This window comes from Acinonyx jubatus, chromosome D4 (genome assembly GCF_027475565.1).
Source record: "Acinonyx jubatus isolate Ajub_Pintada_27869175 chromosome D4, VMU_Ajub_asm_v1.0, whole genome shotgun sequence".
Taxonomy (NCBI): Eukaryota; Metazoa; Chordata; class Mammalia; order Carnivora; family Felidae; genus Acinonyx; species Acinonyx jubatus.
The window spans coordinates 19,910,500-19,937,813 of record NC_069391.1 but is presented as its reverse complement, the minus strand read 5'-3'; the positions used below and the strand labels follow the sequence as shown (position 1 = coordinate 19,937,813).

The 27,314-nt window shown below is 56.4% G+C and overlaps 1 protein-coding gene across 9 annotated transcripts in view; it reads left to right on the top strand.

Moving 5' to 3' along the window:
• The window catches only part of COL27A1 (collagen type XXVII alpha 1 chain), a 140,129-nt gene that overhangs the window by 73,261 nt on the left and 39,554 nt on the right, over positions 1–27,314 (top strand). For all 9 annotated transcript variants that reach the window (XM_053204727.1, XM_053204730.1, XM_053204731.1 and 6 more), the window contains 15 exons: positions 757–810; positions 1,445–1,498; positions 4,702–4,755; positions 4,907–4,960; positions 6,611–6,655; positions 7,875–7,928; positions 9,600–9,644; positions 14,207–14,260; positions 16,099–16,152; positions 16,391–16,444; positions 20,555–20,608; positions 25,977–26,030; positions 26,545–26,589; positions 26,673–26,717; positions 26,979–27,032. In XM_053204727.1, the coding sequence (XP_053060702.1) occupies positions 757–810; positions 1,445–1,498; positions 4,702–4,755; positions 4,907–4,960; positions 6,611–6,655; positions 7,875–7,928; positions 9,600–9,644; positions 14,207–14,260; positions 16,099–16,152; positions 16,391–16,444; positions 20,555–20,608; positions 25,977–26,030; positions 26,545–26,589; positions 26,673–26,717; positions 26,979–27,032 (774 nt within the window). The remainder of the gene's footprint in view (positions 1–756; positions 811–1,444; positions 1,499–4,701; positions 4,756–4,906; positions 4,961–6,610; positions 6,656–7,874; positions 7,929–9,599; positions 9,645–14,206; positions 14,261–16,098; positions 16,153–16,390; positions 16,445–20,554; positions 20,609–25,976; positions 26,031–26,544; positions 26,590–26,672; positions 26,718–26,978; positions 27,033–27,314) is intronic.

Sequence of the window (27,314 nt, the reverse complement as noted above, 5' to 3'; positions counted from 1 at the left end):
CAGATACCATTTATTCCACCTGCTCGGATGGTGGCCATTTCCCTCTCTGCATGCCCCGAGCAGCCTATCCGTTACCTGTGCAGCACTTGGTAGATGGGGACTTGTGCTCACCCCCCTACCAGACAGCAGGCTCCCTCAGGACACTGCCCCAGACCGCCCTGGTGTAGCTGAGCTCAGAGTCCTGCACAGAACATTTAGGACACGTTTGAGTAAGTGAGTAACTGGCCTTACTGACTGATGGATGAACCGGGGCAGCCTGCCGAGGCCGGCTCCTCTTTGCCTGTGTCCGGCACCATGTGGCCACATCTGGCCCTCACCCAGCCAGTCAACGAGGCCCAGATGTTGGCCAGCTCTCCCTCTTCCTCTTCCCTCCCTCCTGGCCGGCCTGTCCTGACCCAGCCTCGGTGTCTCCGGATTTCGAGCCATCCGGGCCTCGCCGCTTCCCCTGCCGGGCCCCCGTCTGCAGAGTTCCTCACGCATAAGGGCACTGACAGTGCTTTTGCTTGGAGCCCTGGGGTCCCGGGTGCCAGGACAGTTTGGTGAGGAATAGGGGCTACTGTTTCTGCTTTGTGTCCCCGAGGCCCAGCCCCCAGGGGTGCCCAGCTGGAGCTTACAAGCAGGGAAAGTGAGGGGGGAGCTCGTCTCCCCCAAAGGTTGGTGTTCTCTGGGCCTCAGCTGGGCAAGGATGACTGAGCAGCTGTTCACCTGGCCGTTTCTGTTCCTTACTAACCCCAGCTTGCTCTTGGCCTTTTCCAGGGGAGCCAGGGGTTGCCAGGGTTCCCAGGCGCACGGGGGAAGCCAGGGCCTCTGGTAAGTACCTTTTGTTCTGACACCCCCAAACCTCACCCTCTCCAAACAATCATGCAACATGGCCAGGGGCGGTCGCATCCTGGACCTCGTTTCCTCCTGCAGCAGCTCTGGGAGACAAGCAGAGAAAGACAGCAATGAGATTCACCCATTTTGCAGATGAGGACGCTGAAGCCCAGAGAGGCAGGAACTCACCCAGCGTACATAGGCCGCAGTCAATGTCGAGTTCTGGGGAGAATCAGAATCTGGGGCTCCCAAGCCTTGAAAACAATAGTAGCATGAATATCAGCAGTGGGTGTCATGTGTTTGTTGAATGTTACTATGTATCAGACCCTTCCCATACAATAGTTCTTTAAAGAGTGCCAGCCATCACCCCAAAGGCTACAGAATTATTATCCCTCCCATCTTACAGATGGGGAAACTGAGGTTCTGCAAGATGAAGTGTCTTGCCCAGGGTCCCATGTCTGTAAGTGTAGGGGGCGGGGCTTCAACACTAGCTCCTATCAGTCTAGGCAGATTTCATTCATATGCTCCTGAGCTTTTCCAACTACCCACAGCCTGGGGGGTAACACAAGGGATCGTGGCAAGTGGGCCCTCACTTACCCCTGCGTCCCCCGCCATCTCTTCTCTTCCACAGGGCAAAGTTGGAGACAAGGGATCCCTTGGGTTTCCTGGGCCTCCTGGCCCCGAGGTATGTGATGCCATATTGCTGTGTCTGACTACACCTGAGACTGAGTGTTGTCCTTGGGAAACTGAGATACGGAAATCAGGGGATGGGTGGAGCTAACCTGAGGACACACAGCAAACGGGAGATGGGGGCTGAGAATAGAAGTTCTGAGATCAGAGATCTTTCCTTTTCTGACTCTGTGCCCTGGCAGCTCTCGCTGGCAGTGGGACGGAAGCTGGCCTCAGAGACTCTGCCTAGCTCCGTGGCCACCTTTAGAGTTTCCAGAAAAAACATCAGGAAAGCCCTCTGAACTCGGTCCTGCACCCTTAACAGGAGCTCCTGCATTCTCGAGCCTGAGCCCTGGAACCCTTCCAACCACCCACACTCCCCCTGGAAAAGGTTCAAGGCTCAGCACTTCCAGGAATGGGGAGCAAGAAGCAATGATAAAATTCTGGGGTTTGAGTGGAGAATGAGAAATCATGAAGGATCATCTAGCAATTAATATAACTTGCCTTAGGTAGGTAGAGCCCCGAGAGGTTCTGGCACATGTGAAAATCCACACCAGTCCGCTAACCGTCTATCAGCTAGTGCCCACATGTCACGTATGACAGGCTGAGGCATATAATGGCTGAGCTTTTCCACTGGCCCCTCCGACTGGGACCATCTCTGGAGAATGGGGTGCTCTGTGCCAGGGCTGCTGTCTGTCCGGGGTCCTCAGCACCCAGGTCCTCCAGGGAGTCTAGGGGGCAACCCCAGCAAGCCCCCCCCCCACCATGTATACACACACACACACACACTCCCTGGCTTCCGACCTTGCTCGTTCACAAGATCTCAGAGGCAAAACTCTCTGTCTGCTGAGCTCCCCAGACCCTTCCAAAGATCACTCCTGGTATCGCCCAGATAGATGAGGGATGGTTTCCTGAAAGTTCTGACTTCCCACTGTGTTGACTTTGGCTGTGACACAGTCCCAGCTCTAGACGAATGGAGTTGGCCTGTCCTCCGTGGCCTCGATTCCTTCCCCTGGCCACTGAGGAAGAAGACTGTGCTAGCGGTCTGGCTTTGCCAGCAGGCTGGCCACTGGAGGTGGGGCGCATGTCGCCTCATGTGCTTTGGGCACCTCCTCATGCCAGCAAGCTGCGTAGTGTCTTTGGGATAAGAACATGCTGAATTGCCACCACAACTATGTGAGGGAGGTATTACCCGCCACCATGTCCCAGATAAGGAAACTGAGTCACTGGGTAGTGGAGTGACTTCCTCAGGGTCACTGCTACTTGTAGCCAATAAGGTCTGCTTTGGTTCTCTCCTGGGTCCCTGGGCAGATCCGGGGTCCGCCTCTCCTATCTTTGGGTCCTGTTTGGATTGGCTAACTCGGTGTCCAGAAGATGGCTCTGCACAGCTGGAGACAGAAGCTGATGAGCGTGTCAGCGCCTTCCTGGGTCTCTGCTCCTTCTGAGACCATGGGCGGGGGGGGGGGGGGGGGGGGGGGGGGGCGGTGCCCTTTGACTCTGCAGCCCTCGCTGAATTCGCTTGTTCACTCATCAGTGTGTCTGATCTGTGTGAGTGCCAGAATTTGATCAGCATCCTGACATCCGGGTTCTCCCTAGAGATAGGCCCACTCCAGGCAGGACACGGGACCCCAAATCCTTTTAGATATGGATTTTTATTCAGTGCTTAGCGGGTGGCCAGGCACTGAAGTAAGTGCTTTGTGCTATCCACTTCAAGCCTCAGAATGGCCCTGTAAGGTGATGTAGTCACCACTTTACAGATGAGCAAGCCAAGGCCCAGAGATGTTCAGGAACCAGCCCGGGGTCACACAGTCAGTCGGTGGCAAAACAAGTTTTTGAGGCTGTCAGTTTATTATTTTTTTTTAAATTTTTTTTTTTTAACGTTTATTTACTTTTGAGACAGAGAGAGACAGAGCATGAACGGGGGAGGGTCAGAGAGAGAGAGGGAGACGCAGAATGTGAAGCAGGCTCCAGGCTCTGAGCTGTCAGCACAGAGCTCGACGCGGGGCTCAAACTCATCAGCCGTGAGATCATGACCTGAGCTGAAGTCAGACGCTTAACCGACTGAGCCACCCAGGCGCCCCGAGGCTCTCAGTTTAAAGAAAAAGATGTGGTGCTTTGACTTCCTGTGACCAAAAGGTCAGAGAAGAAGAAGAAGAAGAAAAAAAAAAACAAAACACTTATGAAGACAACATGGGAGGAGGCATTTTGATCCCAGGGATTTATACAAGAAGCTTTTGGTTTCTAGTTGTCAGGAAACTTAGGAGGTAGTTGGGGCTGCCCTAAAAGTGAATGCAGTGCTAGGATGAATTAGCAGAGGTATAACACTGAAAACAAGGAAGGGGATTTCCCATGCTGGCCTCTGCTGGTCTATTCATATCCAGAGAAGCATCGGCATCCTAGTGATTGCCAACAATGGAAGCTGACCACTTGGAGGTGGCAAGACTGAGGGGCCCAGGGCCCCTGACTAGAAACCGTCGAGGGAGCAGCAAAGGGCAGGCCTGTGGGGAGGGAATAACTGGTCTCTGAATTGTGCAAAGACCACTGTGGCAAGAAGAACTCCCTTGTGCTTTGTGGGGTCCTAAGGGGCAGTATGACGTTGTCAAGGGGAAAAGGAGGGGGTTCTGCTCCATATCAGGAAGAAGCCTCCATTGCACGGTGATCCATTCATTGGGAACCGGCTTGGTCTGGGAGCAGTGAGCCCTCATTAGTGACAGGGAGCAGAGCCCAACACAGCTGGCCAGGACGGAGGGAGGATTTCAGCTTTGGATAGGAGGAGATGAGCTTATTTAGATCAGCATTTCCCAGTCCCTTCAAAGTCGCCGCAAACCCAGAACATAATCGTGTCTGCAGGATCACCGCGAAGGATGACGTTTGTCAAAGCTGAGGGTGGCTAGCTAAGGCACTCTGGCTGCCGCGGGCCCAGGACTTGGGAAATTCTGGCTCAGACAACCTTGTGGGCTCTGGGAGCTTTTTCCAGTGCTAAGTATTCTCTTGCATTGTCTTACTTAATTTTCTCAACAACTATCTGAGATGTATGGGCTGTTCCTGAGATACCTGTGTGAGAAGAAAGGACCGCAGGGTCAAGGTGGTTAACTGAGCTGCCCAGGGTCACATCCCACGCAGGAAGGGATGGAGACCCGGGTCAGCGTCCCTCCAAGACCTATACTCTTAGCACTTCCCTTCACCTATGGGTGACCCCTGCTCTCTGTTTGCCCTCAGGGGTTCCCCGGAGACATCGGCCCCCCTGGGGACAACGGCCCAGAAGGCATGAAGGTGAGTCCCTGCCTAGGGCAGCCCCAGTCTCTGCGGAAACCCCAGGCCTCCAGGGCTGGCTCCCTGGCTTAGAATCGTTGGGGGTCTCGCCAGCCTCTGCTGGATGTGGGGGTGTCGCCTCTGAGACAGCTTTTTGTTCCCTTCTCACCAGGGTAAGCCTGGAGCTCGAGGCCTGCCGGGACCCCGTGGGCAGCTGGGGCCCGAGGTGAGACTGTCTGCCCCCTGCCCCCTGCCCGTCCCCTGCAGCCCTGCCTGCTCCATCCTGGGTCCTGGAGGCCTCAACCAGGGCAAAACCCTGGGCTGCCCCAGACTTGCCCTCCAGCTCATCCTTTCCAGTCCTGCCCCGTGACCCTGCCAAGGTTGTTCTCTGACCTGGCCTGGCTGGCAGGTCACTCTCTCCCTCCACGGCATCCCCATTGCCCCGGGGTTTTCTCTCTGGAGGCCACCGCCTCTGCTCCCGCCCGCAGCACAGCTTATCGGGGCGTTGGGGGGGGGGTGGGGGGGTGGGTAGAGTAGAAATTATCAGCTCCATTTTACAGGTGAGACCCTGGCACTCAGGATGGAGGCACTGTGTTGGGTCCCATGCTCAATGGTAGGCAGGGTCAGGATTCAAAGCCACGTCTGCTTGAGCCCAAAACCCATGACAGAGACCCTGTGCTATTAACTCCGTGTTCCTGGGAGCTGCCTGGGGGGCATCCCCAGAGAATTCTATGACTTGCAGCGCTAGTGAAGGACAGAGTGGAGATTTGCTTATTTCCTCATTCATGCTGAAGGGGGTGAGACGTTCTCTGTGGGTGGGCCTGTTGGACACCCCATGGGCTGGCCCCAGGTTTTCTCTGCACACGAGGCCCCCCACCACCCACCTGGGCTCAGGCCCCAAGGCTCCCATGACACACAGCCCTGGGTGAGGGTACAGGAGGCCCCGACTTGCCACAACCACAGGCACGCATCCAGCTGACATGGATCCCTTCACAGGCTGGTTCTGGGTCTGGCGGGGTCCCAGCGCTGGCTCCGGGAGCTGCCACGTGGGGCTGTTTTCCTGGAAACCGGGTGTGGGGGGCAAGCTCCGGAGGGGGCCTCTTGGTCAGGCCTGCCATGCCAGAGAGACCAGCTTGGAGGCTTCCCCTAGCCTGCGGGAGGGCCAGGAATGGAAAGGGAGGGGAGGGGAGGGGCGCCAGCTACGTGCCTCAGTCTACACCCACGTGACCACTAAAGAGACTGCCACCTGCTCACATCTTCATGGATTCATTCATCCACTCTCGCATTCATTCACTTCTTCGTCTCCTCCCTCTCTCATGCCCCTGTCCCCACCTTCACTCACCACATGTCCATGAGATGCTGCACACCTATCTTGAGTGGTGTTTGTAACGGTGTAGGGGATGGGGCCTCAGGAAGGAATAAGAGATCATCACTGTCCTCCAGCAACTCAACTTAGGCTAATCATCATAGTTTAGGATGATCCTCTCCATTCTGCACCATTCTACAGGGGAAACTGAGGCACGGTAAGGCTAAGGTTTGCCTTAGCAGAATCAATGGCAGAGCTCAGGATAGGGCTCATATCTTTGAGCTGCAGCCTGGGGCTCTGTATCCACAGCATATGAAAGGGTTTGACTTTCGGCCCAGCACTGTTGCGAACCTGGGCCTGTCACATTCAGATGACATGGGGGGTCCCATTCATGCAGATGTCCTTGTGTGGCCTGAGAGGGGGCCCAGCAGGGGGACCAGAGGTACCCTTTCTTTTGGTCCAGGAAGGCTCTCCTCTGTCCATCCCTTTCCCTCCTTACAGGTCAAGTTCTCTGAGAGTCTCACTGGATTAATTTCTCTTTTTTTCCTCTCTTGTGTCTCCCAACTCTAGGGAGATGAGGGACCCATGGGGCCACCCGGGGCCCCTGGCTCAGAGGTGAGTGTCGCTGGCCCCCAGGGGAGGTGGGATTTGTCAGTGCTGAGCGAGCTGTGTGCAGACAGATGACATCTGGGTGGTGCTGTGCAGAGAGGTCATCAGAGGGAGCCTTGGGCCAGCCAGAGAGGGGACTAGAACAGACACCAAAGGAGAGAGACAAGAGACAGGAAGCTGGCCGGCCGTGGTGGCCCGGCTGCCATGTGCTGAGCTTTGTCTCTACTCTCCTACATTTGATTCTCCATGAGAGTGGCATTGCTGGTCTGGGTGTCATCCGAGGCCATCGGGCTCAGAGTGAGGGGTTGGCCCCGTGTCTCAGTCTAGAACCTAACCTTGCAAGCATCCCGCCTGACTGCTCAGCCCCAGGTGGCCTCTCACAGGGTCCACCCCAGCTGACTGTGTAAACCAGCAGTGTGTGCGTGCTTTGGTCCTGGGGCCTGATTACCCTCTCAAAAAAACAATCAGGGACCCCGAACGCTTTTCTTTGTGTGCGTTCCACCTATTGATATTAGTAATTAAAACTGAAAACTTTTCAATGTATTTATTAATTCATTTGATGGAATAATAAACCCATGTCATGTTAACAAGAATAATAGTTCTACAAACAAGACAAAACAAAACAACCCAACCAGCTATATTTTCCAAAGCAAAATGATCTAATGAAAAGAGTGGCATTGTTTTACCATTTTTGCAAATCTCTTTAATGTCGGGTTTAATAGAAGTCGGCTGGGTTCTCCCATCTGCTTCTGCATTCAATCTGTTCCTGCTACCACATGTCATGTCGCCTCTGGAAAAGTCCGCTCACACTCAGGAGGAGAGAGACACAGTAAACAGTGTCTTAGTATTATTACGAACCATAGTTCTGAGGTTATCAGTCCCTTGAAAGGGCCCCAGGGACCACAGGGATCCCCAGACCACATTTTGAAAACCACTGGTATAAACTCTCCATTCCTCTGGGCCCTTTATCTTCTGTGCCCTCCTCCCTTTTCCTCATTCCCTGAAAGCGGGTTTCAACATCCCCATTTACAAACAGGACAGGCCTGCGAGGGGAGACTTCCTTGAGGTCACACAGGTGCAGACCCCTCCCTGCATCTCCAGTATAGCCTGGTGCCCCCGGGGCTCCAATTCCCTCCCCCCCGCATTGTGACCCTCTCCTGCACCAGGGCTGGGACCCCAGCAAGGCTGCCTCTGCCCCCCACTCACTCACCTCTCTCTGTTGCAGGGCCAGCCTGGCAGAAAGGGGTTTCCTGGTAGGCCCGGCCCGGATGGCATGAAGGTGAGGAGTCCTGGAGGTGACTAGGCTTGGTGGGTTGAGGGGGACACCGGGGGAACAGAAGAAAAGGGGAGCCAGCCAATGAGGGCCCCAGGAAGGACCCCAAATCCCACGGGCAGTTGTGGAAAGGAGGGCGATGGTCCCCATTATCACAACATATTGGTACCAGAGAGGAAAAAATGACCATAACCTGAATGTCCAACAGCAGAGTAGTGTTCAAGTACCGGGATACAATGCGGCCACGAAAGGTGGTGTAGTGGAAAAGTTCACCGGATGGGAAATGCCTGTGCGCGTGGACGTGGTGGAGGCAGGAAGCAGGTTACAGATGGAAGGTTAGGCCCCAGCCTGTGGTGGGGGCTGATTGTGCCGTGTTCCCGGGGGCCCGGAGCAGAGGCTGCAGTGTGGACGGGGGCTCTCTCTGGGTGGTGAGAGTATAGGACGTTTCTGTCTCCTTCTGTGGGCCTCTAGGTTTTCCCCATCCTGTGCAGTAAATATGTATTATATTCGTTAACAGGTTTTTGGGTTTTTTTTAATTGTCATAAAAGAACCAGCCTGCGTAGGAGGGTGATGACCCCGGCACACGGGCCCATGGGCAGCCTCGCTCACGGGCTTTCCCAGGACTCCCCTTGGGGGCCATGTTGGGCCACGTTTGCAGCTGGGCCAACTCACCAGGGTTAGGGCAGAGCCAGGGTAGCTCAGGTCATCCGTGTCCCCCTCCACTCGGGGAACATGGCCCGTGTGCCTGGCCCCTCTGGTCCTCGTGGGCGTGAGGCCTGGGGCAGGAGCTGGAGGGGAGGACGAGGCACAAACCCCATGGCGGTGAGCCGCGTTCATTTGTGAGCCAAACTCCTGGCTAGTCCGAGCCCTCATTCTGCCCTCTGAGGTCTGGGTCTGTCTCCCTCAGATACCAGCTGGGTTTCTGTGGTGGGAGCAGTGACACAGTCTGGCTGGATTTATCCCACGGGTCTGCTCGCCTCTCTGCAGCTCGCGCCATGGGGAGACCAGGGCAGCCGTGGCTGCCGCAGGAGCGGGAGCCACCCCAGCATGGGATAAAGCTGGCAGACAAGGCTCCAAGAGGCCACCAAGCGTGAGAGCTGGAAATAGCCTACAAGACAAATGAGTCTGATTTCCCTTATTTATAGTTAGGGACGCTGAGCCCAGGGCAGGGACAAAACTCACCAGTCATTTTGTGAGCCGGGAGCAGAGCTCTGGTGGGTTAGCGTCTAGGGTGCAGGTGCCCCGACTCCCTAATTCCCTGCTCGCCCTGTGGTGGGGCAGCTTGATACAGTAGGAATGGGGATTTCAATCCGTCAGGCCAAAGTTTCCAATTCTAGCCCTACATCTAGCTTGCTGTGTGGCATTGAGCAGATCGCTTCGCCTCTCTGAGTTTCATTTGCCACCTCCACAACATGCGGCAGGTTGATGAAGGGCCCAAATTAGATTCAGACATCAGGGCGCAAGTAATGGGTGGCTAGGGCCATGTCTGGGGCCAGAGGTTCTGTCCAAGTGTCCCATGTCCCCGCCGTTTGAGATCTGTAAGGCCAGACGCTGGAGTTGAGGTTCCTACCCTTCCCTACCGGTGGGGGCTAGGGCCAGTCAGCTGGGGTGTCCCCCAGGGGGACCTGGACCTCCCATCACCCATCCCAAGCCATCTTTCTCTTTGCTTCCTTGCAGGGAGAGCCGGGTGACCCTGGACGGCCAGGGCCAGTGGGTGAGCAGGTAAGTCAATACTGGTCTCTGAACACAATGACTCTCTTTATCGAAAACTCACTCTGTGCCAAGCCCTTTGGTGAATGCTCCACATGCACCTGCCTTTCGTCCCCCTGCCTAGCTCCTGGGGTCAGTTAGCTAGTCTCCGCTTTCCACTGATATGGCCACTGACTCTCCGTGGGGGTGAAGTCACCAAACAAGAAAGCCGTGAATCACAGTCCCATGGCCTAGCTCTGTGGAAGTTTTTGGAGCGTTGGTCCCAAAGGGGTTACATGACTTTGCTCCCAGAACGTTAAAACTGGAAGAGCCTCCACTAATCGCCCGCCGTGCCCCATTTACAGATAGGGAAGCTGACAACCAGAACCATAACCACCTGCCAGGGGCTCTTGGCCCAGGCAACCCTCACTTAGAAGGAAAGTGAAATTCAAGCCAGGGGCTCTGGGAGGCGGGGAAGTCAGGCGAAGTTCTGAAGAGGAGAGGGGGCCGCGAGTCGTCGTTAAAAAGGAGGCTTGAGAATCACGACCTTCGTTATTGAGGCCCAGGGTCCTCGGTGCTACAGAGAAGCAGCTGTGAGTTCTGGGAGAAGAGACCGCAGGGCCCCTCCTCTGTAGCCCGACACAGCCTGAAAGCCTAACCTCTGGGCTTGGACGGCAGGTCGAAAGGTAGCGATCTCCTCCACTGCCTTAAAGAAGCACCTCACCCCCTCAACTCTGCAAGGCACCGGTTCAGGCCAGAAGAAAGAATGGCGTTGGGGACCCTGAAGAATCTCTCTGCTGAGAAACGCCATCAGTGGCGTGAGAGTCGTGCACGACGGGTTTCCTCACCAGGCCTGCAACATCTGTTGGGGTTGGAAGAAAGGAATTAAAGCAGGGGGTGGACTGGATTTTTGAAACCTTTCCAGTGTCATTCGAGCGCATTCTGTGGGAAGCCCGGGAGTTTGGAAGGGCTGTCACGGCCTGGATATATTTCCTGATTGGAAAAAAAAGGCAATGCGATCAGCAAATTTAATTTCATAGTTATGCTGATGGTAAGGGCCCTCGGGAAATAGATACTCAGAATCCTAGGATGTTGGAACACGGAGGGTCCTTGCACAGCACTCTGTCCTGGGGTCCTAACCTTTTTTGTGCCTTGGGCCCTTTGGCAGGCTGGTGAAGCCCATGGACCCCTTGTCAAGAATTAGAGTTTTTAAATGCACAAAAATGCAAAATGGAGGATTGCAAAGGCAATCGATTATATTGAAATGCAATTTATGAAGGTATGTTAAGTGCCATCTACTCACAGCCATCCTTCTTTATGAACGCTTGAATAATGAGATCCAGTGGCATGTCTAATAGCAAAGCCTCAATTTTGAACAGTGACAAGCCTTAGTGACACATTTTGAAATCTCTGCGACGGTGACTGCACTGTGACATGTAAATATCTGTGACAGTTATAGGTATCGTGGGTTTGTCGGCTACACTCACGTTTGAGGGAGATGCCCAATTTCAGCTAGAGATCGGTGAAAATAAAAGTTGTAATTTTTTTTCCTAGTCAAGCTCGGGGACCCCCTGAATTCCATCCCCAGAGCCTTCCAGGAACCCTGGTTTAGCCCACGTTGGCCATCTGATAGGCAAAGATGACTAAGCAGAGAAGTAGCGAAAGCTGGGGCCAGGCGGAGAAGGCGTCTGGCCTGGGGCAGCGGCACGAAGGTCCCCGTGGATGGCGCAGTCCCTCGCTAGCCGCCTGGCTCGCTGGGACCATAGCAAGAGAGAGGGGCCTGTCTGAATTGTGAGACAGAGCTGGAGCCCTGTGGTGGGGGTGCCACGCCAGCTGTGCCCTTGGCCCCTCCCCCGTGTGGAAAGGGGCAGGTATCTCCTGTTCACGGCAGAAGCAGAGGGTCCCCATGAAGGGTTATAAGGTCCTCCTTAGGATCACAGTATCGGCCACACTGATGGGGCTCCTGCACCAGGCTCTGTACCAAACACCGTCGCCCCCACTGCCTGCAATTCCCTCCCCAACCCAGGGCGGTAGATGTTAGTCTCCCCATTTCACGGATGAGGAAACTAAGGCTCTGAGAAGCGAGGCAGCTTGACAAGATCTCCCCCCGGGCAGTAGCACAAGTGTCAGAGCCGAGGTTGACACTCGGGGCCGCTGGGTTCCCAAGATCCGCCTTGGAGGGACTGGACAAACTTTAGACCTCCTGACCCCTTGCTGTTCTGTAACAGCTACTAAGTAAGAGTGCAGATGGCTCGCCAGCAAGCCCTGTCCTAGGTGCTGGGGACACAAAGATGATCACAGGCATGGGCCTTCCCTTTAAGAAGCTCTCTCTGTCGGGGGAGAAGCCAGGCATGTAAACACTCCCTCCCTGAGATGTCTGTTCCAGTAGAGAACCCACAGCTGTCCTGTTCCCGGTTGCACGTCCCAGTGCCTGGCGAGGGAAAGGAAGGAGGGAGGGAGAAAAACTCCCATAAGCAGACAACAGCCCTTTTATCTGTAGACAGCGTGAGGACCAGGGCAGGCTCCTTCCCCAAATCGGGGACTCAGATCCTGCCTGTGCAGTGCCCGCTGTGGGTGACCGTCCACCCCTATGTCCTCACGCCAGCTGGAGAGGAGCCCGCGGTGCCCGCAGCAGTCAAAGCTGCTTCTCCACCCTGCCCCCCTCCACCAGGTGGAAGCCCTGGGCCCCTAGGGCTGCTTTCCTGGCCAGCTTCATCTCAACCCACAGACTGGGCCTGCCAGGATCTTCTGGGACACTGCCCCATGGGTGTCCTGGGGGCCGGAATGGGGAAGTGGGGCACTTGCTGTATGGCCCTTATTCATTAGGATCCTGTTTGGCTTCTTGTTTGAGGTTTATGACCCGCGTGCCTTCCAGGACCCAACAACTCATAAATTTAAAGTAGCTATGAAATTTCTGTTTCTCTGGGCCAGTCGGGCAGGGGCCTCTTAACAGAGCCGTTTTTATTCCCTTCTCTCGGCATCCTCTAAATGTCTGAGTGCTCCCTTGTGGGGCGCGCGGGCCTCCGTCTTAACCCTGTGCCCTTTTAAAATAAATTAGAACAGGACGGGAGGGAACTAAGGTTTATGGAGTGCCTACATGTGCCGTGCATTATCTTCAATACTCAGAACAACCCCGGGGAGACCGGGAAAGACCTTTTCCTAAAGCGCCCCCCTCTGCAGGTGATGAGGCTCTGAGAGGCTCTGTGACTTACCCAGGGTCCACAGACCTAAAGACCGGGTGACAATGACAGGAGAAGTGTCAGCTGTAGGGCCTGGCACTCTGTAAGTGCCGCCTGTTGTTAGTAATATTGCCGTCACCTTGAAAATAGTCTGATTTTTTTTTTAAAGTTAAGTCGTTGCAAAAGTCAAATACTTGGTTACTGTCTGTGACTTATTAGCCATGACCTCATACCTGGTGCTCACTCCTCTCGCCTCATACCTCAGCCCGGAAGGGTCTCTGAGCCCAGAGGACCAGGACCTCCGTTGTGCAGCAATGGTGCTGGGGTATGGGGTGGGGGGTGGGGGGGGTGCTGTGCCTTGCTCATGGCCACACACTTTGGAGGCCCTGGGGTGGAGGCACAGGTACATGGGCCTTGGAGCCACTCGGACCAGAGCTGAGTCCCAGGCTGCAGCCGCAAAACGTACATGGTGCGTGGCCAGACCTGAAAACGGTCTCTGAGACACAGCTCACCCTTTGGAACTGGGCACCATGTTTTCACTCTAGTTGATTGACAGGTTGGCCAGCTGATTCTCCCAGAAACTCTTGGCTGCAAACTTGAGTTCTTCCCAAGCCATTGTCCTACCTCTGAACTGCACAAGACCCCCCTCCCCCCTCCCCAGCTCCGCTCAAATCTTCCTTAGCAGGGAAGAGTAGGGGGTCTGGACAAGGAAGTGTCTGCTTTCCTGGGTGGCTTCTCCAGGCTGTTCAGCTTCGCTGAGCGGTGCTTGTGTGTCTACTCAGGGCCAGTGAGGCCGGCAGCCACCTAGAAGAGCCTCTGGAACACAGAGGCAAGTTATCACCCAGTGGAGTTAAAAAAAAAGCAAAAGGAACCGCAGCGTGAGTGTGTGCCCTTCAGAAAGGAGAGGAAGCCTTTCACAAGACAGTATAAAGGCCTCTACTTCCTATGTTTCAATCAAGACTTTTGGCGGAGGCTGTGACACTGTTTCCATCCTGGCTAGCGGGTTTGTTTCTCTCTTTGAAACAGCCCCAGAGCCCGGAAAGATGGGGACAGATTTCCCAGCACCGCTTAAGGGCCATCCCTGCCCGCCCGCACCCCCCCCCCCCAAACGTGACCGCCTCCCAGCCTGCTTCTGGCACAGGAAGAATGTGTGGAGCTCCCAGGGATGCTGGCAGCGGCCCCACTGCTTGGCTCCCGAATCAGAACCATCTGGTGGAGTGAGGGAAGTCAGGACAGTGCCTGGAGAGAGGCAGCTCTCCTCGGTGCCAGCCCCACGCCTGCCTGCCGCATTACCAGGCACCGGGGAGGAGCCCCAAAGAGACGGGGAGATGTGGGCCAGCTGCCTCTGAAACTCAACACATCCTTGCATTCACGTTGCTGCCTCTTTTCTCTTGCCTTCATGAATGTTTCTTCTAGGGACTGCTGGGATTCATTGGTCTGGTTGGGGAGCCGGGGATCATGGGAGAAAAGGTGAGTTGTGTTGGTGGGGGCAGCAGGGTAGAATATAGAAACAGATAGAACTCGTGGTTGAAATCTTAAAAATGATGAAGGGGCCAGTTGCCCTGAGGATTTCAGACTTGTTTCCCCTGTGGCTTTCCCTGGCTTCCCTAGCGTTCCACACCCTCAAAGAGCCATTGTCCCCTTTCCCAGCACCCCCTGGGGGCTCTGCCCTGCCCTCCTGCAGGAGCAGCTAATGCACTTGCTGCGGGCCTGCCCGCCTGCTCACTGGCACAGCATAGGGGCGGGCGACAGAAGGGAGGTAAAGAGCCATCTTTTTGAAAAAGGGCACAGTTCCTTAGGCTGCCTTGTTAGTCCCCTGGCAGCTCTGTTTTACAGACCAGACAACCGAGGCTCAGACGGGGGAGGGGGTGGGGGGGGAGGCTGACTCAATCAAGGTCGCCCAGGTAGGAAGTGACAAAGCTGGGATGTGAACCAGGTTCAGTGCCCGGGGCCTCACGTTAGCTCCCAGCTCACCAGCACCCTGTGGTTTCCAGTTTCCCACCACGGGCCCTGGAGGGTACCTGCTTTCCTTTTATGGGTTTGTCTGATCCCCAAGCTGGCCTTGCGGGGTGCCCGTATTATTCCCACTGATTGGATAGAGAAACTGAGGTCCAGAGAGAGGAAGCCTCTGCCCTACCATGACCACCTTCTCCTCCTCCTCTGTTTTCTCTTCTTCCTCTTCTCTTTTTAATTGATCTTTTTATTTTGAAGTAATTATAGAGTCACAAGATGTTGCAAAAAGCAGTACAGAAGGCACCCTGTGCCCTCCCGTGGTCACATCTTGCACGGCCATAGTGCGCTATCAAACCAACTCTGGCCTTCCCCTGTTGCTCAAATGTTCCGTGTCCCTCCTCACCTACAAACCGTTGCCCGTGCCCCTCCCCCGGCCAGGTACACCCCTCCTACTCCCACCCCTCCACCCTCTCTGCCTAGATCATGGTCTGTTCTCCTTCACCTCCCTCGGGTCAAGCAGGTCTTCCCAAGGGGGGCCTCGGGGGGCACCCCCGAGCCCAGGTGCCTCAGATCCCCTGCTGAAGGGCCTTAGCACCGAGACCCACGCCCCCACTGCACTGCCGCTGGTTTGCATCTGCGTTGGTGATTTGTGTCCGTCTCCCCACGACACTCAGGGTCTCGCGGCCCATGAGCAAGGTCTGTCTGTGCTCCTCACCATCGCATCTTCTGGGGCTGGCGTGTCGTGCCAGGCCCGTAGAAGACGTTCAGTAAATGTTTGCCGTCTGAGTAGATACAAAACACAGGGCCTCAGAAAAACAGCCAGGATGCAAAGCCAGAGCCCCTTTCGCCAGCAGCCTCTGACTCCTCCACCCACCATCTCTGCCCAGACTGTCTGGATGGATCAGGAGGAAGAGAGTTGCATCTAGATGCCCCAGCATCTCATCTCTGTCCGGGCAAGGGAATGGGGAGAGTGAGAGCGCCTTCCCTTACCATCTCCACCACAGCAGGCCCAGCCCAGGGGACGCCGTGCCCAACGAGGACCACATGACATGGGCCAGCATCACAGGGGACAGTGTCATTAGCTCATCCTTGCTCAGGATCACCCTTGCCCGAGGGAAGCCCTCTGTGTGGCATGCCACAGTGGATGCCGAGGCCTCCCAGGGCTTGCCGGGTTCCTGGCTTCTGCTGAGCGAAATCCCAGCGCCCCTTCGCCTGTCCCCACCCTGGGTGATGCTACTCTAGACTTCAGACAAGTCCCTACCCCCTCCTTTTTGGCCTCTGGAAGGCCTCTGCACCTGCTCTGCAGAGACCCACCCCACAGCCATCACCTCCCTGAACTGCTGTCTCCATCACAGGGTGACCGGGGCATGATGGGACCCCCAGGCGCACCTGGACCCAAGGGATCGATGGTAAGGAGCAAGTGTGCATGCCTTGCCCTCTCCTATCACTGTCGTGGTGACAGTTCTGCTCTCCTCTGCCTGCTTCCGTATACCTTGGGCATTCAGAAAGACCCACCCCTTCCCCTTCCAAGAGGCCACCCTCATGGCCCTGGGCTGGGGCTAGGGCTGGGGCTGGGCCGCCGGGGGCGGAAGGAGGAAGGGCCACCTGCTTCAGCTGATTCCTTCTCTCCCATCTCTTTCTTGGCAGGGTCATCCTGGAACTCCCGGTGCAGTTGGGACCCCTGGAGAGCCCGGACCCCGGGTAAGCAAAGCCCTCATGTTCCCTGAGTTCAAACCCACTGCCGAGTAATGGTGAGGAGTCCAGACAAAACCAGAGTCGGACGGAACCCGGGTTTGAGTCCCAGCTCCATATTACCAGGGAAGATCATTGAACTTCTCAGAACCTAAATTTTGCTCATCTGAAACACAGAGAAAATAATCGTGGTCATGATAGTGTCATCACATGAGTTAAATGAAACTGGGCAGCTAATGTTCATTACGTAGTGATGTTCCTTGCACGGGGTATCTTGGTCATAAACGCCATCATCACTTTGTTCATTCACTCCAGAAATACCCTGTCACGTGTGCCTGAAGCCGCTCCAGGAGCGGGGGACAGCAGCCGTGAACAAGGCAGAACACTGCTGCTGCCCATTAGGAGATTATATTCTGGCATTTGAGAGAGAGAACCCCATAAATAAGGGACACCTGCTATGGAGAAAGTAGGGGAGAAGATGAGAAATGCTGGGGACACATTGGATGAGGGTTAGAGCATGGAGGTGAGGACACGAGGAGCCTGGGCTTGTGATGATTGAGGGCCAGGGGTATTCCTGAGGATCCCGAGGCAGGGAGGAGTGGGAGAGGCAGGGTAGTCAGAGTAGGGGACCCCATCTGCTCTCCTGAAGGTGATGTTGGGGGTGGGGAGGGGTGGCTCTCATTCCGAGCCCTCAGAGTGTCTGTTCCCTCTGTCTCTGCTGACGGAGGCTGGAGGCTGGGAGGGGCTCTCACTTCAGCCAAGGCTCGGGCTCAGAGCTGGGAGCCCACTCTGGGGAGGTGGAGGGGTGGGCTCAGGCAGGTAGAAAGGGTATGGGGGATGACAGAGACCAGCGCAGGCAAGATCCTGGGACAGGGCCAGGACAATGAGTTCAGGCTGCCCAGGTCCCTCCAAAGGCCAGGCTGAGGGACTCCCTGGAGTCTGATGAGGGAGGAAATGGGAGGCTTTGATGGCCTGAATCCGAGGGAAGCATGCACACAGCAGTTCTCTGTGCCAATTAGGGAGGCAAAGCCAGCTTGGTTCCCAGACTCTTCTGTGCACCTACTATGTGCTGGGCCTTTGCTCAGCCCTGAAGGTGCAGGACTGGTATGAAACACATCTGCTTCTAAGATCCTGTCTAGTGGGGGTGCCAAGTAGAAATAGCCTCCTGCTCATTAACAGACCTTTACTGAGCACCTACTGTGTGCCAGGCGTCAGGGGGATGCTGAGGAGGGATATGGAGGCACTACCCCGGGAACGAGAAGCCGGCACACAAGTAACCATAATCCCAAGACTGAGGTGCCACGCAGCGGGTGGCTCTGTGTGCCCCCTACAATCCTTTTCATGAGGTGGAAAACTCACAGTGCAGAGGTGGGATGAGAGCCAGCACTCTGGGCTCCTGATGGCATATCTTTCCCTGTTAATGGGGAGGAGGCAAACCACTTCTGGCCTGGGGCTGGAGGGGCTGGTTGGTGGCTGAAGATCCCAACTTGCAGTCTGAGGGTCCTAGCCCACCCAGCCGGAAGGCTGCTGTCCCATCTCTCTCCCCAGTGTTCACGGGACCCAGGTACGAGGGTCCCCAGTGTTCACGGGACCCAGGTACGAGGGTCTAGCAGATGCTCCTAGAGACACAGTGACTGGGGACCATCAGTGTGGGAGGTGCCCAGGCTAGGGTCCATCAGCAAGTTAGAGCTCCTCTGCCCTTAGACCTCAGCCTCTCTGGGCCTCAGGCTCCCTATCTGTCCAGCGGGAAGAGGAGCCTGGAACAGAGTTGCTGAGGCAACATGGAAGGCTAGTGGGAGGTGGGAAAACAGGGGATGTCCCAGCCAGCGTACAGAGGGAAGGTGCTGGCCTCTGAATCCTCTACCTCCGTGGCTCCGCAGACCTCCTCCCCACTCTGTGTCCTCCTCAGTGCTTCTAACTGTACTGGGGGGCGGGGGTGGCTCAGACTGAGTGAAATCAGTCACACGCTGCTTTCAGACCCCAAGGTTGCCATTGATTCGCCATTGCTGCATATGGGGCTGGGTCACCTGGATCTCTTGGGGTGCTTCCCGGCCAGCCAGCTGCCCTAGTGCTGTTGGGAAGCGGCATAGCACCGAGGTCCAGAAATCTGACTTCAGAATCAGACACATGTGAGTCAAATCCTGGCCACTTTCTAGCTGTGTGATTGTTGGCAATAGTCACATCTTCTCTGCGCCTCAGTTTCCCCGTCCGTAAGCCAACATCGTACTACCTTCATGATGAGGTTGTTATGAGAAACAAGTGGTAACAGTGCATGCTGTAATGCTCAGCAAATGATCTGCGTATACTAAGTGCATAATGACTGGTAGTAATAAGAATTACTATTTATTAGATACGGTGATTACCACAATTATTAGTAAGACTTACTGTTAAGGTGACATTTCTGATGATACCGTTCACATCTGATGAATATTTTCCCACTTTTCCAATCACATTAATACCCATGTCCTCCTACAGCCCATCGAGGTCAGCCCAGATCAGGACCTTCATTATGTGGGGGACTGGGGACAGGTTCCAGAACCTCGAGTTACTGCCCCCGCCCCCCCCGACCGAGAGAGCCGATAGCTACCCTTTGCTGGGACTTCCCATGTCGTTTTGTCTTCCCAGCAACTCCAGGAGCTAGGGATTCTTCTTATCCCCATTTATAGATGATGAAACAGAGGCCCAAAAGGTGGAAATCACTTGCCAAGGTCACAGGATTAGGAAGTGGCAGGGCTGGGATTTGAACCTGGCTCTCTGATGGAGCAGTCTGCTCCTTTAAGTCCTCTATTCTACTGCCTCAGAGTCAAGACTTGGCTCCTGAAATTTCCCAGTGATGCATTGCATGCCTGCTGCGGTCCAAGATCCTGCTGTAAAATGGCTCGTCCTCACCCAATCTTCCCATCTCCTGCCATCCCAGGGTCAGATCTGCTTTCTTATTGGGCCAAGCCTGGGTCCTCACCCCGCTTGCTCTGCTGACAAGGGGCAAGTTGGGACCCAGCCCCTCACGTCAGCCCTTCGGCAGCAGCTGATGGAGGGTCTGTACCCCTCAAGGCTGTGGGGAGGGACGAACGGGAACAGCAACTTTTTCCTGAGGCCCCAAATGGAGCTGGGCCTCTCCCTGGTATTTGCAGGGGGCTGAAGCTGCCTCTTCCTTGTAGAAGGAGCACGCCCCGTCTGAGGCTCGCTGCTGAGCTGGGAGGCTCGTGGAGGGGTCCGGCTGGCCTGCTGTGCGTGAAGGCGCTGCTTGGTGTGTGCAGCCCGGGCCGGAACCCGGGGGAGAAATGAGGCAATGAGGCAGCCTCCTCCTCCTCCTCCTCCTTCCAGCTTCCTTCCCACCCTCTGTCCTCGCCTGTTGTTAGGTTGTTGGTGGGTCCTTCAGCAGGTCCCCACGTTCCTGTCATGGGTCTGCGCTGTGCCAGGTGCTGGAGAACAAAGGCAACCCTGTGTTTTCCTTCCCTCCCTCCCTGTCTCTCCCTTGCGTCTCTTGTCATTCCTGCATCAAACCAGATAACCGGCGGCCTCCCTGGGCCAGGCCCTGTTCCCTTCTCCCTGCCTCCCCCTCCCTCACCCCAGGACTACGGTCTGGTTCTTCCCCCGTCCTTACCCCAGGGCTCTTTCTGCCCTGGTCAAAGCTTGCAGCTGATAGTCGGGGTCAGGGCGGGGGACAGATCACGGGGCTGCCATAGTCTCCTTGCTGATGGAGAGAGAAAAGGGGGAATGGGCATTTGAGGAGAACCTTGGTCAGGCATGGCATGGTAGCTTCTGGTTGTCGATTTTGAGATACAGGAGAAAATGGCTCATCCATCCAGGGAGGCTTCTTCTTACTCCAGGACTCCCAGGAAAGGTTAAGCCCCCCCTCCCCCCCACCCCACCACATCAAGCCTAGGGCATTGACTCATGCTCAGGGTTACGGCTTGTGGGCCACTTCTCCCAGTGGGACAGCTTTTCCCACTGGGCTGCATCCTTCTGTGCAGAGGCACTGGGCCTGCCCAGGGGCCGCTCCCAAGCACTGCCTGTCTGAAGGCTGCGGCCAGGCTTCACCCCCATGCTCCTAGCCTTCCCTCTCGCCCCCTTGCTACCGGAAAGGGGGCTTCTCCAAACTCTTTCTCCTCCCCACAGGGTCCTCCAGGATCTCGAGGTCCACCAGGCATGAGGGGAGCAAAGGGACGCCGGGTAAGTAGGGCCCAGTCCCCGGGGGGCTGATGCTGGCAGGGGCCACCTGACAGAGAGGCTCCCTCCTGGTCCTTGCCCCCTGCCTAGCCCTGAGATTGGTGGTTTCCAGGAATCACATGGGGTTCCAGGCTCATCCTGGGCCTGAGTGTTGGCCTGGGACCCCCTTTCCAGCCATCTCTTCCAGCCCATTTCTGAGCTCCAGGCCTCGCCATCCAGTGGGTACAGGCCAGCTCTGTGGTACCTGTGTTTGTCCATCCATTCATTTAGTTGGTCATTCAACCGCCATTTATTTAGCACCGACTATGTGCCGGCCACTGTTGAAGGGTCTGTAGACACTGCAAAGAATGGGACAGGCATGACCCCTGCCTGCTCTCGTGTGGCTCAATCCAGTAGGTCAAAGAGATTGTATAGGGTCATTGGCACATAGCATAGGGTCATTGGCACATTGATGGTGATGATGCACAGGCAGCTTGGGAGCCTGGAAAGGGTTTCAGAGAAGGCTTCAGGAGAGGAAGACAGCTGAGCTGATGCCAGGTTCTGGGCAACGGACCGCCCTAAGGTGAGAGAAGGTGTGGCATGCTGCGGGGTCTCCAGTGGTTCAGCAGAGGGGCAGGCGAGAGGGATGAGACGAAGAATTAGCAGGTGCCAAGCCTGCGAACAGCACAGCGAAGCCTGTGGGCTGCTTTCCAAGGGCAGTGGGGAGCCACAGGGGATTTTAAGCAAGGGCTGGCCTGAGCACAGTGGCCCGAGGTAATAATCACTAGTCCTTACTGTGTGTCAGGTACTGTCTGTCACATGTTTCACTCATTTAATCTTCAACACTACTCTATAAAGAAGGTGCTATTCTTATTTCTGTTTTATAGACGAGGAAACTGAGGCACAGAGGGGTTAAGTCACTCGTCTCAGGTTGCACAGTTAGAAAGTGGCAGAGCTGGGATGGGGACCCAGGGAACCTGGCTCTTTGGCATACTGAACGTAGTCTCATTTTCAGTCATGCAGGGAGGGCTGATGCAGTGGTTTTCTGCCCCCAACTGGTGTCCGGGTGCTGGGCCAGGCAGCCTTGTAGGAGGGAAACGCCAAGGCACAGGTAGAGCCGGCAGCCGAGGCCTGATATCCAAGCTCCATACAGGGGATCTGTGATCAGTCTCCTCTTGGCTGAATTTCAAGTGGTTTTAAATTTTCCCCCAAACCAGATGGCCTGAACAGTCAGCCAGGGAGAGGGGGGATTAAGAGGCATTCCTCTGGCCCAGCAGGGCCCCTCCCAGTGCCATGTCCTGGGTCTCTGCAAGTGGACCCAGGCCTGCTGGCAGCCAGTTCCACCTTGACCCTGAGCATGTCACCCCCTGCCCCAGAAAGCCAGATTAGCTGGAGGGTTCAAGGTCCTCAACTCACAGCTTCCCCCCCCGCTGGCTTTACCTCCCCTTCCCAGCAGTGGCTTGAAGAATGTATCTCCTGCTTGAGGAAACCCAGGCTCCAAACCACATCAAAAGTCTCCAGGGCTGGGAGGGAAGCATCGGGAACATGAGCTCCTCCCCCCTGCTGGGTTTGGCAGGAATGCAAAACCTGTGGGAACAGCCCCTTGAGTCCCTGGCCTCATGGTCCACCATTGGCCACTTCACAGAGGGGTAACTAAAGGATGGGGGGGGGGGGGATCCTAGAGAGATGCATACTGTGCCTGCAGAAGAGCTCAATTCTGGACAGGCCTCCACGAAGCCACTGGCTTGCCGAGTGACCTTAGCAAGACCTGGCCACCCTCCAAGCCTCGGTTTCCCCATATGTGCCATGGGGAATGTAGAAGGCCCTGCCTGCGTCTCTGCCCATGTGCGGGAGGGGACGAGATGGGCCCTTAGGCCCTTGGCTCTTGGTAGAACTGCTGACAGGGTCTGGGTCCACAGGCCTCGGGGGCTCGGGGTCAGACAGGGGCAAGTCCCAGCCTTCCCAGTTATCAGTTCTGGAACCTCAGGCCTTGGTGGGTGACATGAGGAGGAAGTTGTAAGGACCCAGAGTATGAACGCACATCAGCTAGATGCCCATTTTTCCCACGGCCGCCAGTCACTCTTTATCAGTGTGGGAGTGAACTCCCCGTCACAGGGGGATGTGGAGGTCGGGGTCTGCTCTGGGACAGGGTGCTGGAAAAGACGATGTCTAAAATCCCTGTTCGTTACCTGGGGGATTCCACAGTCTCCCTCCACCACCCACTTTGAGGGAGTCGTGAGGATTCTGAGGTTCACGTGCCTGACATTAGACTCTGCTCCCATGAATGGGGCTTAGAGCTCCTCGAATCTTGGCTCTCCCTCTTTGGCCCTGGGCAACTGACTCCTCTCTGGGCCTCTAGCTTTCCTCTGCAAAATGGGTGAACAAAACAGAACTAGCCTCTCCAGAGGGCCCTGGGGTTAAATCCCTTTGCAGGCTCCTTGTGCTCGGTGAGCACCCGATAGGGCAGCGGTGCGGGAGGCGCTGGGCGCCTGTTCGTTCCCTCCTGGCTGTCCATCCCTTTGTCACAAGAGCTGTAATTGGCCAGATTTTCTGTCCCGGACTGCCTGAAGGGCAGCCCCGGCTCTGACTGCAAGCTTCCTCCTGGGGAGTGGCTACAAGAGGACAGACATGTGGTTCTGATGGAAAACCCAGGCCTGCCTCCAGCAGCGCTGGCTGGCCTGTGTTCACTTGGAGAAGGAGCGAGGACTGGGGGGCCCTCGGCACACAGGACGAGCTACAGCGTGGCCCAGAGCAAGAGCTATGGGCCCATCCTGCTCCTCTCCCTGCCCTAGGGGGCCGGGGTGGGGGGAGGGTGGCTGGGCCCCCTCCTCCCTCCAGGCAGCACCAGCTTCTCCCCGAGCTCCCTGGGGGCTCCCAAGGCATCGCCATCTCCCAGCTAACAGGGAATTTAGACATTGTCTTCTCCAGCATCCTGCTCGGGCCTTCACGGCTCCTGTAGGCCCTGACCTGCACACCCCCATGATGGGGAGTGCACTCCCACGCTGAGAAGCAATGACAGGGAGTGGTGGAAAGAAATGGGCGTCTGGCGGAGTTAGGTTCAGTCTGGCTTCTCCGCTTACCAGCAGCATGACCATAGGCCGTTTCCTCACTGCAAAACGAGGATGAGAGCTGTGAGTATCCTCGCCACCACCACTGTTTCACTACCATTATTACAGATCTCAAAACCGTTCTCTCCGAAAGGCCTTGATTCCAAGGACAAATAGGGTGCTGTGTGATTCAGACCAAGCCATCAACACCTCTGGGCCTCCACTGCACTCCCAGAGATGTCTCTTTCCAGGGAGGTCTGTGCCTCGGCTAGAGACAGAGGCCAGGGGCCAGAAGCCAGCCCTCAGGAGGGCCCTGATGCCCACCCAGCAGCTGAGCCTCTGTCCCAGCTCCTGTGGCTCGGGATGTCCCCCCTTCAATGTGTCTCTATCTCCACCGGGCCCCTGTTCATGAATCAGGGGCGGAAAGCCTGACACACGGCCTGATAGGGTCCATCTGAGACAGAGGCCCAGAGAGGGGAAGGGGCTTACCCAGGGCCACACAGCATTCCAGCAACAGAACCAGCAACCGCAGCCTCTAATCATGTGCAGTACTGGGTCTCTGAAAGCTCTCAGCTGGCTCTCGTAGCGTGCTCGAAGCTGCCTGCTCTGAGAAAGGGACTGAGGCCAGATCTGCCAAGCCACTCCTCTGTGTCCCTGTCCTCCGGGAACCTGCCACCTCCTCTGGCAGATCTGGCTGTTCCTGAGCACTTATGAGAGGCCGGCGGGGCGGGGGGGGGGGGGGGGGGGGGGTTATCTCCTACCTTAAAGGAGAGATTCTCAGCCTCATTTCCGAGACAAGATAACTGAGGCTCGGCGTCGTCCCCTGTCCTGGGTTTATTCAGTTTGTGAGGCACTATTTATGTTTTTTTAATGTTTAATTTTGAGAGAAAGGCAGAGTACGAACAGGGGAGGGGCAGAGTGAGAGAGGGAGGCGCCGAATCCAAAGCAGGCTGCAGGCGCAGAGCTGTCAGCACAGAGCCTGACGTGGGGCTCGAATCCACAAACTGTGAGATCATGACCTGAGCTGAAGTCGGACGCTTAACTGACTGAGCCCCCCAGGCACCCCCATGAGGCTCTATTTAAGGCCGTTGGTGTGGAGATGATGCATTGGAAGCCCCAGGTAGCTGATAAGAGGAATTGTTGCTTTCTTTGGCTCAATTGTTAATTGAACATTTCTGGGGTGCCTGACGGGCTCAGTCAGTAGAGCACACAACTCTTGATCTCGGGGTTGTGAGTTTGAGCCCCATGTCGGGCGTAGAGATTACTTAAAAATAAAATGTTTAAAAAAACAAAACGAAATTTCCTTGTTCAATTTTTAAATGCTTTCTTCCTGTCCTATTTTCAATCTCTCATCCCCCCCCCTCCAGCCAGACACGTTCCCTCACCTCCTTTTGTGGCTGGCCCCCACACTCCCGGTCCGGGGTGGGCCAGCCTCCTGCACAGGACCCTCTTTGTCTCCCCAGCATGACCTCTCTGATCCTCTGCAGGACAAACACCGCACTGTTCTCTATGGGGGCCTTTTCTAGATCCCATCTGTGTCTCTGTGGGAGTTCCTGTAAGGGGGTCACATGGGCCAGTAGGTAGAACCCTGGAGGAGATACACTTGCTGATGGGCTAAGGGACCTGAGACAAATCACGGCCCTTGACTGGGCCTCAGTATTCGCATCTGTGCAGTGGGGGCAGGGAGCACATTCCACCCGCCCCAGGCGGTTTCCTAGCTTTCAAAGGAATAAGATTCCTGTCTGGGGCTCCAGGGAACAGCGGCCTGACCCCTGCCCCGCTCCTGCCCCCTCCACATGTCGGCTCTTCCTCCGTGAGCAGGGCTGAATTGACTTGCACGTCAGGCTGGAGGAGGCGGCTGCAGACACCCAGCCTCATGCAGACTCAGACCCTCCCTGAGGGTTCGGTTCGCCCCCACGGATTGAGGACCACACACCTGCTTCTGCCTCACATGTGCCCTGGGAAGTGCATGCAACAGCCGAACCTGAAGGTCCAACTGGAGGGACTGGGCCACGCGTGGCTAGGCTCTGCCCTCAGCCTCCACAACTATGAAATGCGTTGGCTGGCTGACCTCCGAGGTCTCTTTAAACAGGGTCATTTGTGCAGCACCGGCTCTATTCCAGAATGATAGGGCCTCTAGCGGAGTCCCTCCAGGTGGAGCCATCTCGGCACACCGCACCCGGATGGCCAGCCTCAGGCTCGGGATGTGCGGGCAGTGGGAGGAGAAGGGAGCCCCAGGCTGGTGCCGGGAAAGTCCCAAGGCTCTGGGCAGCCCTGCCCTCCTGGTTCCCGGCCCGAGGGAGACCCCTGCTGTCCACCATGCTAGTCCTTTTTCCCTATTCCAGGGCCCCCGAGGACCAGATGGACCAGCCGGGGAGCAGGGGTCCAGGGGCCTCCAGGTACCAACCCCGTGGCCTGCCCTTGCTCATGCCTCCCACGCTGGGTCAGGAATTCCGGAACCAAGGCTCACAGCTTCCTTGGCATGAGGCCACTGTGGGCAGCAGGGAGTCGGAGAGAGGCTGAGAGCTCACGGCCGCGCCTCCTGGCCCTGGAGTCTGAGCAGGGGGGCGACGGAGAGAGAGCAGTGAACGAGAGGGAGCCGGGGGATTGAGGGAGTGAGGAGGAATGCAGGTACCTTCTGGCGCCTTCCCCGGGGTTCCCTGGCCCCCTCTAGGGCCCCCAAGAGTCGAGATCCTTCTACTCCCAGCAGGAGCAAAGGCTCCCTGGTTCTCCAGAGCAGCTGGTGACTATGGCGAGCCACTCCCCTTACCGGGCCTCAGTTTCCCACCTGCATGGTGGAGAGAGGGGTGGATGATTACACCGGTTCCTTCCATCTGCCATGGGGTGTGGGTCCTGTGTCCGCGAGCGGTACCCCCCAGCACCCTGTCCCACCTTCACACGCTGTTTCGGCAGGGCCCTTCAGGACCTCAGGGCAGACCGGGCCAGCCCGGGCAACAGGTACGTCAGGCCAAGGCCGCCAGCCCCCTCCCCGCTCCCTGCTTTGTGATCTGTGCCTCTAATGACCCCAAATGCGTTTCCAGGGTGCGGCTGGTGAGCGAGGGCACTCGGGAGTGCGAGGCTTCCCGGTAAGTGACACCAGTTCTGGAAATTCCGTGGGGCTTTGCTGGGAGATTATAGCCACGTCAGCCAAATTCCCATCCTGCTGTGGAAACCCCACAGGCTCTAGCTGCCCGCTCTCTCTACACGGACGACCCTCCAGCCTGCCTCTTTCCCCTGAGACTCAGTGTCCCCATCTGTCACTTGGTGGAGGGTAGGGGTCAGACCGTCACACGTGGTGAAGGCTTACAGCCGCGAAGGGACTAAGTCACCTCTGTCCCTCTCTGCAGGGCATCCCGGGTCCCTCAGGCCCTCCGGGCACCAAGGGCCTCCCAGGAGAACCGGTAAGTGCCCTCTTGCCCCCCTCTTTTGCCTCTTTGCCCCCCGGCAGGCTGGTCTCAGATGGGCCACCTCTGGGAGTGTGGGATGTGGTCATATAAGAAGGAGGCTGGAGGGAGACAGTACCAGGGCCCTGCCACCCTGATGGGACAGGCCTCAGAGGGTAGAGAGAGCGAGCGCTGGCCAGGGAGCTCAGGAGCTCTGGGCTTGAGTCTAAGCACTCTTGTCCTTCAGCCTAGTTTTCTTGCAAGTGAGATGGGAATAAATTGTCCTTACCTTGCCATCCT